General features: G+C 40.0%; 1 protein-coding gene across 5 annotated transcripts in view; it reads right to left on the bottom strand.

Annotated features, from left to right (window-relative positions):
* Positions 1 to 1,094: 1,094 nt before the first annotated feature.
* ARHGAP24 (Rho GTPase activating protein 24) overlaps positions 1,095 to 13,332 on the bottom strand; it is a 219,548-nt gene continuing 207,310 nt past the window's right edge. For all 5 annotated transcript variants that reach the window (XM_040583303.1, XM_040583323.1, XM_040583331.1 and 2 more), the window contains 5 exons: positions 12,667 to 12,799; positions 10,384 to 10,457; positions 9,475 to 9,596; positions 4,884 to 5,952; positions 1,095 to 4,156 (listed from right to left, as the gene is read on the bottom strand). In XM_040583303.1, coding sequence (XP_040439237.1) covers positions 3,913 to 4,156; positions 4,884 to 5,952; positions 9,475 to 9,596; positions 10,384 to 10,457; positions 12,667 to 12,799 — 1,642 coding nt within the window. In that variant the 3' untranslated portion in view covers positions 1,095 to 3,912. The remainder of the gene's footprint in view (positions 4,157 to 4,883; positions 5,953 to 9,474; positions 9,597 to 10,383; positions 10,458 to 12,666; positions 12,800 to 13,332) is intronic.

Below are 13,332 nucleotides of genomic sequence, written 5' to 3' on the forward strand. Positions count from 1 at the left end.
AGAAATGTCGATAATTTTGTGCTTTTAATTTAAAGAAGTAGGACAATAATAGAAGCATGAAGATGACTACTGAGGACATAAATGAACTTTATCACCAAAGCCTAAAAGCTGAGGAAGCCTCACAGAAAGACTGGGGTACTTTGGATGGATTCTGATGGGAGTAGACATACATTGTTGATAATATTTTCTAAGTTTGCTGTGGCAGCTCAAGTTTCCCGGTCTGTCCAGATGTTTTCTGCAGAGACAATAAGGTAAAGTCTTGTCCTGGATTGCAGATCAAGGAATCTGGGCTATCAGTGCTTAGCCATATAACTGGGATTAGAACATTCTTTGAGGAACTGACTGGAATACATTTTCTAATGTGAAGACAAGCTTCAAACAGACAAATCCTGCCTAACACAACCTTCCAAAAAAGCATTCAAAGATACTTAGCATTGTGATCCCATGACTGTTTTAAGCTGATTCCAAATGGTAGAGCTACAGTGAACTTGTCTGATATTTTATTTAGTCAGCACCAAGACCTCAACCAGCAGAAAGCTAACCTAAATAGCTTTGTGCAGGTTCAGCTCCAGGAAATGGACCACTGTGGGCTGAGCTGAGTGATAATAGCACTAAGTGGTAGGATACAGCAATAAGTGGCTGGAAGGTGACAGTACCACCAAGAATGATTTTAAACCCATCAGAGCCAAAATGAGCTCGGCCAACTGGACAGAAACCTGAGCTGCTGCTCTGCTCCCAGGGTAACAAAGACTTTCCTGGAAGATACTCTGACTAAAGAGTTTTACTTCTGTGTCCAGGTAACTAAAAAATGCTAGCTAGTTTTAACAACTATAATTGTGTGGATGGTTTGTATTTTCTTCCAAGACTAAGTCCTAATTTCAAAGCAGGTCAAGATCCCTCTAATACATGAACAAAACAAAAATTCTGATTTCTTCACCTGGCATCAGTCAGGAGGAAGCAGGTCTACTCCAGCCTAAGCCCTACCTAAAATTCACATGGAGAACCACCTTCCCAGAGTCCCTGCAAAAAGGACAAAAAAAATTTTTTTCAAGGATCATGCCCTGAAGAAATCAATGCAGTAGCATCATTCAGTCTGAATCAAGAGTGTTTAATGGCAGTCCTCAAAAAGAACAATATAAAAATGAGGAGGATCTATATACACCAAAAATTAAGAGTTTTCACTGAAATAGTTTGTCTTATAAACCATCTTGGCCATGGTGAATGCAAAGACCTGAAGATAAGCAAAAATCCACTCTGAACTGTGCTCTTGTAGCTGAAAATAAGAAAAAATCCACTTGAACTGTGTTCTTGTAGTTTGTGGGTAGACCAAGAACTAACCCTCAGAAAGCAATCACTGACCAAAGAGTCTTAGCTCAGAAACAGGAGTGTACAAAGAAGCCTGTTCAAACAAATAAGGAAAACATGCAGCACATACAAATTACTGGAAGCCTCCAGTCAGTTCCTGTGAAAACCAAAGATAATCAAAATTGAACACAGAATGCTAAGTACCTGGACTATAAACATCTCCCCTTCTTCCATGCATATTGTATAGCCTATGGCATTGGAAGCAGATGTGGATGCAAAATAAAATTTATATTCTTTTTCAGTTTTGAATAAGCATCAGAAATAAAATTTTATCAAGTAGCTGTCATTTTTGCCACTGTATCAGCTGATAATTTTGGAGTGGCACCTTTCCCCACTGCCTCACTGGCTGCTTTCTGAAATGATTCCATGACTAAACTTTAGGTCCTCATTTACATAGATCCTTGAACTAGTTTTAGGAATTGTGCATTCCTCTAAATTTTCAGACAGCAACAGAGCTTCAGTGACACAGGGACTGCTAGAGGAAATCAAAATGATAAAATTGGCTTACTGGGAATGAGAAAGCAGGACTTTCTCCACCTTGGGATACTGCTACAGGGGATACTGTATACATCTAGTGTAAAAACATGAATTCCAGTTAAGAAAATATTTATCTCAGAGACTTTGTTGTCATGTCAACAGATGTCAGATACTGCTTAAATTGTGAGTCAACTTTGAGGCCTACTGCATCAGATATCAAGGTCTCATTCAATTAAAAAATCATATCAGCATAGTAATCTGGTTCCTTCTCTCACCATTGTGGGGACATCTTGTGATTGCTGCTAACTGATATAAAACATGCTCCTTCCTATTACCTTGATCTTTCCCTATCTGACTTTTTCTGATTTACACACAGACTGGATGTGCACTAGACATGTTCACAGTACAATAAGCACCCTGACTGGCTACTCTGATGCTCACCAGACACAAATAATGCATCCACAAGCACCATGTGTAATGCTTCATTGTAAGTTAATACTTCTCTGAAATGTAAACCTCATGTTTGCTTCCCAGTATAATTCCCACATCTAGTTAATACTTGTCTAATATATATGCAATAACCAAGAATGTTCTTTGAGGCTACCTTCGTTCTTTCTCAATTAGAATTAAAAAGAATTGCAATATATTTAAGAGACACTAGAGGGAAGCCAAGACATCCCAACAACCCTCTCTAGTAATACAGCTTGCAGTCCTAAAAGCAGTTAAAAAAAAAAAAATCCTTAACATGGTGTAGAAAATACCAGTTATACTTACTATATATAAAGATGCCAAACAAATTATTAATTTACAGCATGGCTTTGCTGTTTTTTTTTCATTGGCACTCTGCATGCTGTTAGGCTCCAGGCTGTTCCCTCTAGGCATTCCCTTGGTGATGCTGAGAGCCTGTCAACTTTCACAGTTGTAACACTTGACAGTAATCTCATGAAGCATTCAGACAGTATAAATTGCTAATATACACTGTAAATAGGGGTGGTGGATATGCTGGTGTATTTTCTTCCTCATTTGTTGTTTGTTGCACAGTTGCTCCATAATTTCTACTCTGGACTTAAATATTTTGGGGTTTTTTTTCAGCACCCATCACACTGACAACTACCAGGATGTCCAGTTCATCTCCCCTATATGTCCCTTCACCAGCCTTACAAAAAGGACTCTTTCACCCAGAGTACAGAGGCAAGTCACATGCAGATATGGTCAGAACAACTGGTTTATGTTTGTGCTCTGAGCTGCAGTGATCAGGCACAGGGCTTCTTTAGGGTACCTCAAAAAGCTCTGGTTATGTGATTGACACCCCCTTAAGTTCCCCCTTCCCATCTCCCAACTCCTTACTCTGCCACCCACATTTGCTCCCAAACAAGCAGCTGTTTACCCTTTTGCCATTGTCCCCAATTTTGCTGACTTGATATCCTCATTTGGTCTTTATGATACAGGTGCCCTGATACTTTCTACCTGGGCCATCAATTCCGTTAAATTAGTACCACTTTATTCTGTGCTGCTGTTTCTCATCCTGCTGTCTTTTTAGAAGTGACACAAATCAAGGTTAACCATTGGCACATATACCATAATATACCTGTTTATCTTCGCTCCCCAGCAAGAGGGGTAACAAAAAACCCAAAACCAAAAAACATTTGATATACAAAATAAGCTGATGGTAACACAATGCCAAAAATAGCTTATTACGTTAAGTGCAAGGGAGAAAAGCCTTGATATAAAGCTTGATTGCAACAACATTTCAAATTACCAGTTTAAATACAAGACTTGCATTAAAATATTTCTTGAGATACATCTCTTGCTCTCTAAGGTGATTTTCTTTTAAATTTATATACACATATCCAGTTGTAACACTTGACAGTAGTCTCATGAAGCATTCAAAGAGTATAACTTGGGTAAGTACACACTGTAGATATGAGTGGTTAATGTCTGTATGATTTCTTCCTTCAAGGGTTCATAACATTATGTTGAGTACTAGCCTCAGACAGGTGACCAGCCACCTGATACAGTATAATACCCGCAAGCCCTTCCCCAAAGTCCCACAGTCTACGCTTCCAATGCTCACTGGATCCAGATGGTATTGCCTCTTTCTGGTCTGCGAGACTCCACTGTCAGTTCTCCAAAAGTGGAGAAAAACTGCTCCATTTCCTTCTGCAACATATCGTTCCTCTTCTCTGCATCTTCCTTGGCCCGTTCTGCATTACGCATTTTGATTTCTACCATTGTGAACTTCTTCCGCTCTTGATCCAGTTCTTCATGCAGGGCCATCATTTCTGTCTCCAGGGTAAGATTCCTCTGCTCCAAGCTGCAAAAACGAAATAAAAGCAGACAGCTCCTGAGCAGCACTCCTCACTCACTCGAGCAAAAATGAACACCACCAACAAATTCACACACAGGTCTTTCCATTTAGAAAGCTTAGACTGAATTTTTGAGGTGTACCTACAAACCATGGCTTCATCAATGAACCACTCTCATAGGGCAATCACTTCAGTAGCTCATTTAGAAAATGCTTAATAACATCCATTGGCAAGGTGCACAGTAGTGAACAGCTCCACCTAGTTCTCCAGGAACAGGTTAAAGACTCTTTTCTCCTCTGGAAGTGCTGACACCCAGCTCCTGCTGTAGTTGCACTAGTGTCACTTACAAGGTCAGAATAATGCCCTGAATGCCTGTGTTTCACTGCTAATTTCCTTTCTTCACCTGATTTATCTGCTGTATCTATTTGCAAATATAGATTGACAATTTCAGAAAAACTGCAATCAACATATTTTTGTCTAAAAACCTGACCCTATATATATTTTTCATGCCAATAGGATAGCACATCACAACCATGACAAACAATTGCTCTGAAACAAACCCCTTTGGATCATATCACAGAAACAATGTCAGAGTATGTCAGCACCAAAGGATAGGAAACTCGGTGGCGAGCACCCAGTCACTGCACCTAGTGCAGATTGATAGCAAGTCACAAGAGGGAAATCTCGGATTTATGCTGTAAAAGGCAGTCAGATGGTAGAGCCAAACCGTCTTACCTTTTTATCCTTGTCTCATATTCTAGTTTTTGCTTGGCCATCTCTTGCTTTAAGCTGGAGACCAGGCTGTGCAAAGCACTGTGATTGTTAGTACTGTTGGCCACAAACGTTTCACTGTTATCACTGCTGCTGGTGGCTCGGCTGCTGTGGCCCCCCATACTCCTCCTGTCACTTTTGTTCTCATAGTCACCCGGGTTAGAGAGATCTTCATGTGGTGGTCCATCCAGCACAGAGTCTTCAAAGTTACCTGCATAAAAGTCCTGCTCAGGGCAGGTGGTGGTGGATGAACGACAGGAGTTGGAGTGCTCAGGGAGGGATATCTCACAAGAGGATGTTGACCAGGTTGCACTGTCCACACTCTGTTTGTCATCAGAGTTCACCATAGAGAACTGCTGGTGGACATTGTCATAGGTGGAAAGCCTGTTGTGCTGGCCTGACTCACTCACCGATTCCTTCTGCTTGTTGTCCCTCAGTGTGACGTAGCCATTGGACACCCAGCCTGGGGTCCGGCTATTGAGGGTGTTGCTGTGCCCATCTGTGCTAGAAACACCCATCCGCACACCTCCGTTCTGCACGCTGTGTGTGCCCATCTTAGTCACTGGTCCTTTCAGGGACGACGTTCTCCTGGTTTGCAGGGTACAGTTTGGTAAAGTCTGGCTCTTCTCAGGGCCCTCCACAGAGCTGCTGAAGGACCCATTGGTGACTATGCCACTGCCTTTATTAAAAGCAGGATTTTTTTTCACCATGAGTGGTGGGCTTCTGGTGACATCTAGTTTCTGGATGCTGTTCCTGGGGCTATTTGTCTTGCTGCCTGGCAGAGCAGTTGGAGACTCATTGTCCGTACTTCCCCTTTGGGGAGACTCAGCCTTTTCCCAAGAGCAGCGCCTTACTGCTGTCTCCTTGGTGTTGTTGTTCTCTTTGTTCTGTAGCTGTCCTGCAGTCACTTTCTTTGGCATTTCATTGTTGTTGTTGCACACCTCAGGTCCCATCTGAGGGTCTGCATCCTTGGGAAACAGCTCGTCATGTTTGCTAATCATCACTGACATTAGCTGCTGGACTACTACTGTGCCTGAAAGGACACACCAAGTACATGGTAATTAATGACCTGTTTTGTTTAGGGCATAAATGTACTTTATCCATCAGATCCCACAAATACTTAGCAAATATTCAGCTTATACAAACATTTATGCAATGCATCCATCTGTGTAACACCCTGAATGTTTAACACACTTGAAGTGCCTCTGGCTACCAGGCCAGATCATCACCACCTCTTTCTTCCATGAAACCAAGTCAGCAGGCCTCACAGACTCTCTAAGAAAGAAACTTTTGCGAAGAAGCTACTACCATGAGAGTAACTGCATCCCAGGCAGACCACAGAAGGAGATAATGAGTAGCAAAGGATAACATCATTATAAATGATGTGTTTCAACTCAATATGATGATCACTTTTAAAAACAATGTCTTATTCTGTCACGGCACTTGTATTTAGTACTCTAACAAAAAACAGGCAGGCAAGGGATTTTTGTTGCTGGAACACAAACGTTTTAGTCTTTGGAGCAAAACAGGGCAGTAATGAGACAGAATTAATTTAATGTGAATGCTTTTAACCACTCCATGGTGAGACTATATGCAATCAGGAAACTATGCCATGTCATAGCATGGTACAGAACTAATGCAGGACCACAGCTTGCTATTTGCTGTAATAAATGGCCACCTTTACTCTTAAAGAGCAACTCCTTGGTGTGCACACCACTTGACTCCACGGTAATTTACACACTAGCATTTATAACTGGACTTGGGGTAATACAGATGTGCAACTCTAATGCATTAAGCAGACTCTCATTAAGGGTTATTAAGAATATTTCGGGAACAGCGTCAAGGTAGTTATAATAATAACCACCCCATTTTTAAGCTCCTAGAGAGCTTTCAGAGGCATACTGTGCTCTTCTAATCAATAATTTCCCACTGTGCAATATTGTTTCACATCAACTAATTTGTAATATTCTGGATCTTTATAACCCACCCTTTTAAATTACAACTACTCAGAGCCAATTCAATGTGGGTACTCAACAACATCTTTTTTTAGTGTTCTTGTTTGTTTGCTAAGGCAAAATCATACATTAGAGCTTCATGGCAGGAAAATTCACTTAGTTACTCCCATGGTACATTAGGTGTATTTCTTCTGAGAACATTAGCTGTTTCAGGCAGAATTTTACTACAAACATTGCACTGTACTCAGGCAACTTTCAGCACTGTGTTTGACAGGAAAAAATTGCCCCATGATTGGAATTCTGGAAAATGTCTCTTGAAGCAAACAAAAAGAGCTCCTTGTCTCCATTGTACAGGTATGGTTACCCATAGCTGCACGTTTGGCTTTGAATGACTGCAAGAAAAGCACGCTGTATCTTCCAAAAAGCAAAGAGCAATGAAGGGTGGCCATGAGCACCAATCAATGTACAGTCTTTGTTAAAAGTTCCTATACATTTAACTATGCATAGCCCAATTGCAAATCAGCTTTCTCTCATGTCAAATCTTAAAGTTATGCTTAAAGAGAAGTCATAAATCTGTTCAATCAAACCTGTTTCTCATTAGTTAAAAGATATATGTATTTCCCTTCAGTCAGTGTAGTATCCATGCCATTTCATACAGCAGCCACCATCCTTTTAGGGCTGTTGATAAGCAGGCTGGAAAGTTGCTCCCAAGAACTGGAAAAACATACTACTTTCCCTTTCCACCTGGTTTAAAGAAAAAACAACTGAAAACTTTCTTGCTCAAACTTTCAAAAAACCCCCTCAACTCACAACCATTTGGAAAAATATAAACCTAGAAGATAGTATTTTATTTAGAAATGTCTAACTCTTGTCTCCCCATCCCAAATCTCCATCTGCCTCCCCTGCCCAGGGTGAGCTGAAGATACATGGTATCCCATCAGTAAATGTCATCCTGTGAGATACTATTCTCATTGACTTCAGTAGTATAAATCAGCTCTGTGACATCTCTCTCCAATTCCAATCTATTAAACAATTTGAAGTACTTTTTATACTATTTAATTCAAAAGCATGGGGAAAAAAGAGACAGTTTGCTGCCTGACCAAAAGAAACATTCACAACAGTTATCTACCAGGCTTCTAAGCTCTGTGGAATTTCAGAGTAAGAGAAGCTTCTATTCCAGTCAGTCTGGCAGTTTCATAGGTACAAAGAGACAGGTTGAAAGTGAAGTGATAGACAGCATATCTGCACACACACAAAAACCCTAACTCCTGCAAGAGACATGACAAGATAGATGAAGAGGAAGGAAACAAAGCAGGAAAGACTCTTGTGTTCCTCTTTCAAAATACCATAGGGAGATGATGTAAGATGCATAAACTAGCACTTTAATGACACAGCAAAGCTTATCTCTGCACGCCTATATCAGACAGTCACAGTGCATTTGAGACAGGTATGTACAGAAACCAGGGGGAAGACACAAATGCAGATTTAAGGGTATTTGAAGCTACACAGGTTGATGATACACATGCACCTTCATAATAAACATGCACGTAAATTGGACGCCTGCTCTTGCAAACTCTTTTGAGTCAAATGCATGATCAAACCGTTCTCTGTGACAATGAGAAGCCAGACATTAAAGTTAAGATGACAATTAAAAACCCTTTCCACATCAGGTTTTCTGCCTTATCTGAGCTGCTGTTCAGATGACTAACCCTGGGCATTCACTGCTTTCATACATGGTTTGGAAATGCCATGTTTCTGTTCACAACAACATAGCCATTGCGTTAAGAATTAAAGAAGGAACCATAAGACTACAGAAAAACAAGTACATGAACAAATGATACAGGGAACTTTATCTGGGAAAGAGAAAAACATCAAAAAAATAAATAAATCCATATGCTCTCAAATAAACTGTGAACACTGCATTTTCAAGTTTTGGTAAGTTTTTCAGTGCAGCATCTGTGTGCAGCCCTAATTTCTAAGAAAGTTAAGTAAATCTTCCGTATAAAGAAAAAAGTGTTTCGAGGGAGAAAAGGCATCATGTACTTTGTGGACAATCAAGGTCACAAAGATTAAGCCTAGGAGGAAATTAGGGGAGGAGATTATTGTGGCCATATTTTTGTCTTAATTACAGCAAAATGCTACATCTGAACATTGCTGTAAATAACAAAATGCAGCTGACAATTTGATCTCTGTTATGTAAGGCACATAATATACCACTGCCTTGTGGGGGATTCTACATTGCAGTATGAGCTTGTACTAATTTTTTCTTATCGTTAAGAATCACAGTAAAATATTAACTGCACTCCAGCTGCACATGCTGAGTAAGAACACGCCATATTTGCAGCAAGTTTTGAGAGAAAAAGTACAATTTTAGTGAAGTGGCCAGGGCAGCACAATCTCATGCAAAGTCTGTTTGCAATGCGCCACGTTTCAGTCACTTTTATAGTAACCTGTGCAAGCTTTAACCCAAACATTCATTTAAGTTGAAGAACTCTGTGTCTATAAAACAGATATATGGAACTTGCTGTACATGGTGTGTACTGTTAATTAACTTAAAGACATTCCTTCTTTCTATTACAAGTTCAGTACAGTAAGCTCACCCTCCATGATAGTCAGAGGATCTTCCACTTTGGGGCGAAGGATGTTAGGGCCAAAAACAGTTGCCAGATTTTGCACACTCATTTTGTTTACACCTGAATAAGACTGGACTTCATCAAGGAATCTGTGGGGAAGACAGAAGCCTTTAAGGAACATGTGAAAACGGAAATTAAAAACAAACAAACAAAAAAGCACGTGATAGTTCCTTAACATAGTTCAAGTATTCCATTCCAATTCCTTACAGAACGTCTTGAAAACTCAGGGCTATTCTCTACAACTTCTTCAGATTTTTCTTCAAAATGAGACGTTGTTAACAAAATTTAAATCTCAATCTGGACTGATCATGAGATAACTCTCTTGAAGATGGTAACCTTCTCCAGCATAATTAATCAACTGCTTGGTTCATAAAATATCCTCAAAATGCAAACTGTCAATTTTTAATAAAAAAAGTTTCTATCATTTTAAAACACATTTTTTTTATACTGGGCACTTCACAAATTGCAAATGTGTAAGACACATTTTTTAAGATGTTAGATGTATCCTTGAGACTATTCTATATATGACAAGTCATACACAGTTTCCAATGATAACATGCTTCAGGAGTGCACAGCCAAGGCCTATAACTGCAGTTAGAAATGGGAAAAAACAGAGGACAGAAAGTATTCACTTCTACCTTCTTGTATTTCTTGCCGAGTGTGGCCCGCTTATGACAGGAATGTCATAACTGTGTACCTTGATAGGGCAAATTAGTAATTGGTCATGCAGTAAACCTGTATTTTTAGTGCATTCACTTGAAGTTTACCAACCCTCCCACAGAGTAATGCTTTTCCTTTAGGGCACATATGCAGACAGGTTTGTCTGTCAGCTCACACTTACAAACACCATTGTGATATTCTCGCAAGAGCGCTTACCTACAGATATATTTTAGCAGATTATAATTGACAGCTGGCAGGCTCTTCACTTGCTTCACCAGTTCTTTCAGGCCCTTTAAGTGGTTTAAAAAAAAAAAAACCAACAAAAGAGTGGGGAGGCACAGTTTCTTAGTATCTTACCAGAAAAATATTAGCAATTACAAGACAACAAACACATTGCTGAAACTGCAGCATTAGATGCTATATACAGGTTACCATCAGGAACAGCTTGTAGACCCCATTTTGGAGGGGGAAAGCTATATTTGACTAATAAGGATTAGCTCTGGATAAAAATAAACAAGTAAGTAAATAACTTGGTTTCATCCTGTCTTTCCCTTCTCTCTCACTCTCTTTTTTTGACCAGCAGCTCCTTTCCTCCTGCTGCTGATAAAAAAGCTGAGGCTCCCAATAACAGTTCTTATTTGAACTAGTTGCCATTTTCATATGAGAAACTATTCAGGTATTTTACCCAGCTCTGGTCCATAACAGATTCAGACCATTAAACAGTTACTTCAGTTTGTGCTCACCCTGGGAATGGGACAAGCAGAGTATCACACACTGATTTCTGTGCCCTGTGAAAACAGACCCTGGCTATGCTCTGTACCAATTAGTGCCTTTAGACTCAGATTGGAGTTTTGATGCTTCGCCAGCATCAGTAGGGTTTTGATTAAAATATGGTATGAAAACAAATGCAAATTGAGATGTGTGGACCATGATAGTGCACAAATCTGCTGTCTGTGGGCTAAGAAAAGAAACAAGATGCACAGTTCTTTCCCCTAACAGTGACTGCACTTTTAACTTCTGCACGGAGAAAGATCAACTGAAAATCTAGTCAGACAGCTTTATAGCTGGACTGCTAAGCCACCATAAAGAGGACTGAAGTGGCTCATCACCTATAGTGCTGATTTTTCACAAGCTATCAACACCAACTCCAGCACCAAAAGGCCACTGCAATTTGAATTTTGCTTTCAAAATGAATTTAATAAAGTGCATCATGGCATAGTTGCAGAGGAACTACATACATATACTTTGGTCTAAGCCAATATAAAATGACTAAAATTTGAATCTGAAAATGAGTGTCACTGCAAGTATAAACTGCTTGATGAACTCGAGCTGTCAGGTGGCTTTACATGGGAGCTATTAAAGGTTAGAGACATATGCAACACACAAGCGCAAATAGCTGCAACCTTAGCTCCGAGGATCCCCTGCAATAACTTGTGCAAGTAACAGCTCAAACTAAACCAGGTGAACAGCCCACTCCCAACTTTTGTAAGCAGCTGACAAAAATATGCACCTTGTAGCAAAGGCCAGCAAAGAAACCAATCCGATTTCTGTGGGTGTAAGAGGTTATGACCATAGAAGACAGTTTGCCACAGATCTTTCTTCCCCCTCCCCATTCCATTTGGATGGGAACAACTGCCACCTCTGCTTGGCAGTCATCAGCTGAGGGCTCAGAAAGGAGACAGACTCTCAGTTAGAAAAGAGGGGCTCCTACTCAATTAATTAATTAGGCAGGAGGGATTCCAGTTCTGGCAGGATTTGAAATGTCAAAAAGGAATTAAACAGAAATAACCACCTTAGAAAGTTAGGGCAGTAGATTGAAACCAACAGAATGAGCCTATTTGTATTTACTTTGAAAATATCAGGGTTGACTTCATTATCCGTAAGCACGCAGAACAATGTAAAAGCAAGCACTTAGTTTCTTATGTCTTCAGACTAATACATAGCAGGACCATGCCACCGCAGGGCGCATTATCGGTCAGAACCCTTATTTTGCTCATCTGGGTTATGCTGTTTTAAGAGTTTGGAAGGTGGTCCGCTTCCATCTTCTTGAGGCCTTCTGATTCAATGATAGGCACCGAATAGAGAACATTGGCCTTCGATCAAAAGTCAGTAAAAGTTGGCATCTTTTTGTTGGCACTTCGAAGAAAATGACCCCTGATTTAATAGCAAGAGATGGTTAGCAACTACCAAGACCCTTCCTTTTACATTTCAGAACAATAATCAACAAAAATGTAAGCCTCTTCTGTGTAAAATGGAAGCTATTGACCAAAATGATATTTATTTGAACTGGATTCAGTGTTATGCAACTAATAGAGCTAAGGTTATGCTATGTACCTTTATTTAGACTTGCAAATTATCTAGGTGGCAAAAATTTTCATATAAACCCAGTGTCCATTAATAGATTCACATCTTAAGTTAGGATAGGTAATCACCAGCTTCTCTCCTCTTCAAAATCACAACAGGTTATAACACACCAGCCTTTTATTTCATCTTACTCACCGTTTCTTCCTCCTTGCTGAGCATTTTGGCACAGGAAAGAAAATCTTCATATTTTGCGTATGGTATGACTGGTTCTGGGAGTTCCCTTAGGTACAGCTTAAGCAGCGATGCCACTGTGTGCACATCTGTATTGCTGTTGGGTTGGAATACAAGAAGCTGTTACTGTGAATCAGGATAATACGGTGAGATTGACAGGCTAAAACCCCCGCCACTTCACTTTTCCATTGTCACCCCAGATTTTACTCATCAGCACTTCATACATTCATAGACCATATCTATAATCTGTGGGGTTTTTTTTTGTTTTGGGTTGTTGGGGTTTTTTTTCCTATAAAAATCTCACAATATCTCCAAGCAAAAGTCTGTCAACTCTTCTGATTTATTACTATAAATAATTACACATAAGGCCCTATTTGTAGGCACAGATGCAATGAGATCCTGGCTGTCATTGACAGGCATCTTACATCAGGCATGCAAAATCCATCTTAACTGATGCTTTTCATTTTCACCTGACCCAGAAACCAGGCATTATATTTAGACAGTGGGGATTATTATTTTACCAGAAATGGCCCCACCTCCCAAAACATGCCCAGCATGTCTCAATTCCACTGTATCACCATCTTCCCTGTTATCACTATTAAGTAAGCAAGTTGTAAAGGAGACTATATA

This window comes from Falco naumanni, chromosome 1 (genome assembly GCF_017639655.2).
Source record: "Falco naumanni isolate bFalNau1 chromosome 1, bFalNau1.pat, whole genome shotgun sequence".
NCBI classification, from domain to species: Eukaryota; Metazoa; Chordata; class Aves; order Falconiformes; family Falconidae; genus Falco; species Falco naumanni.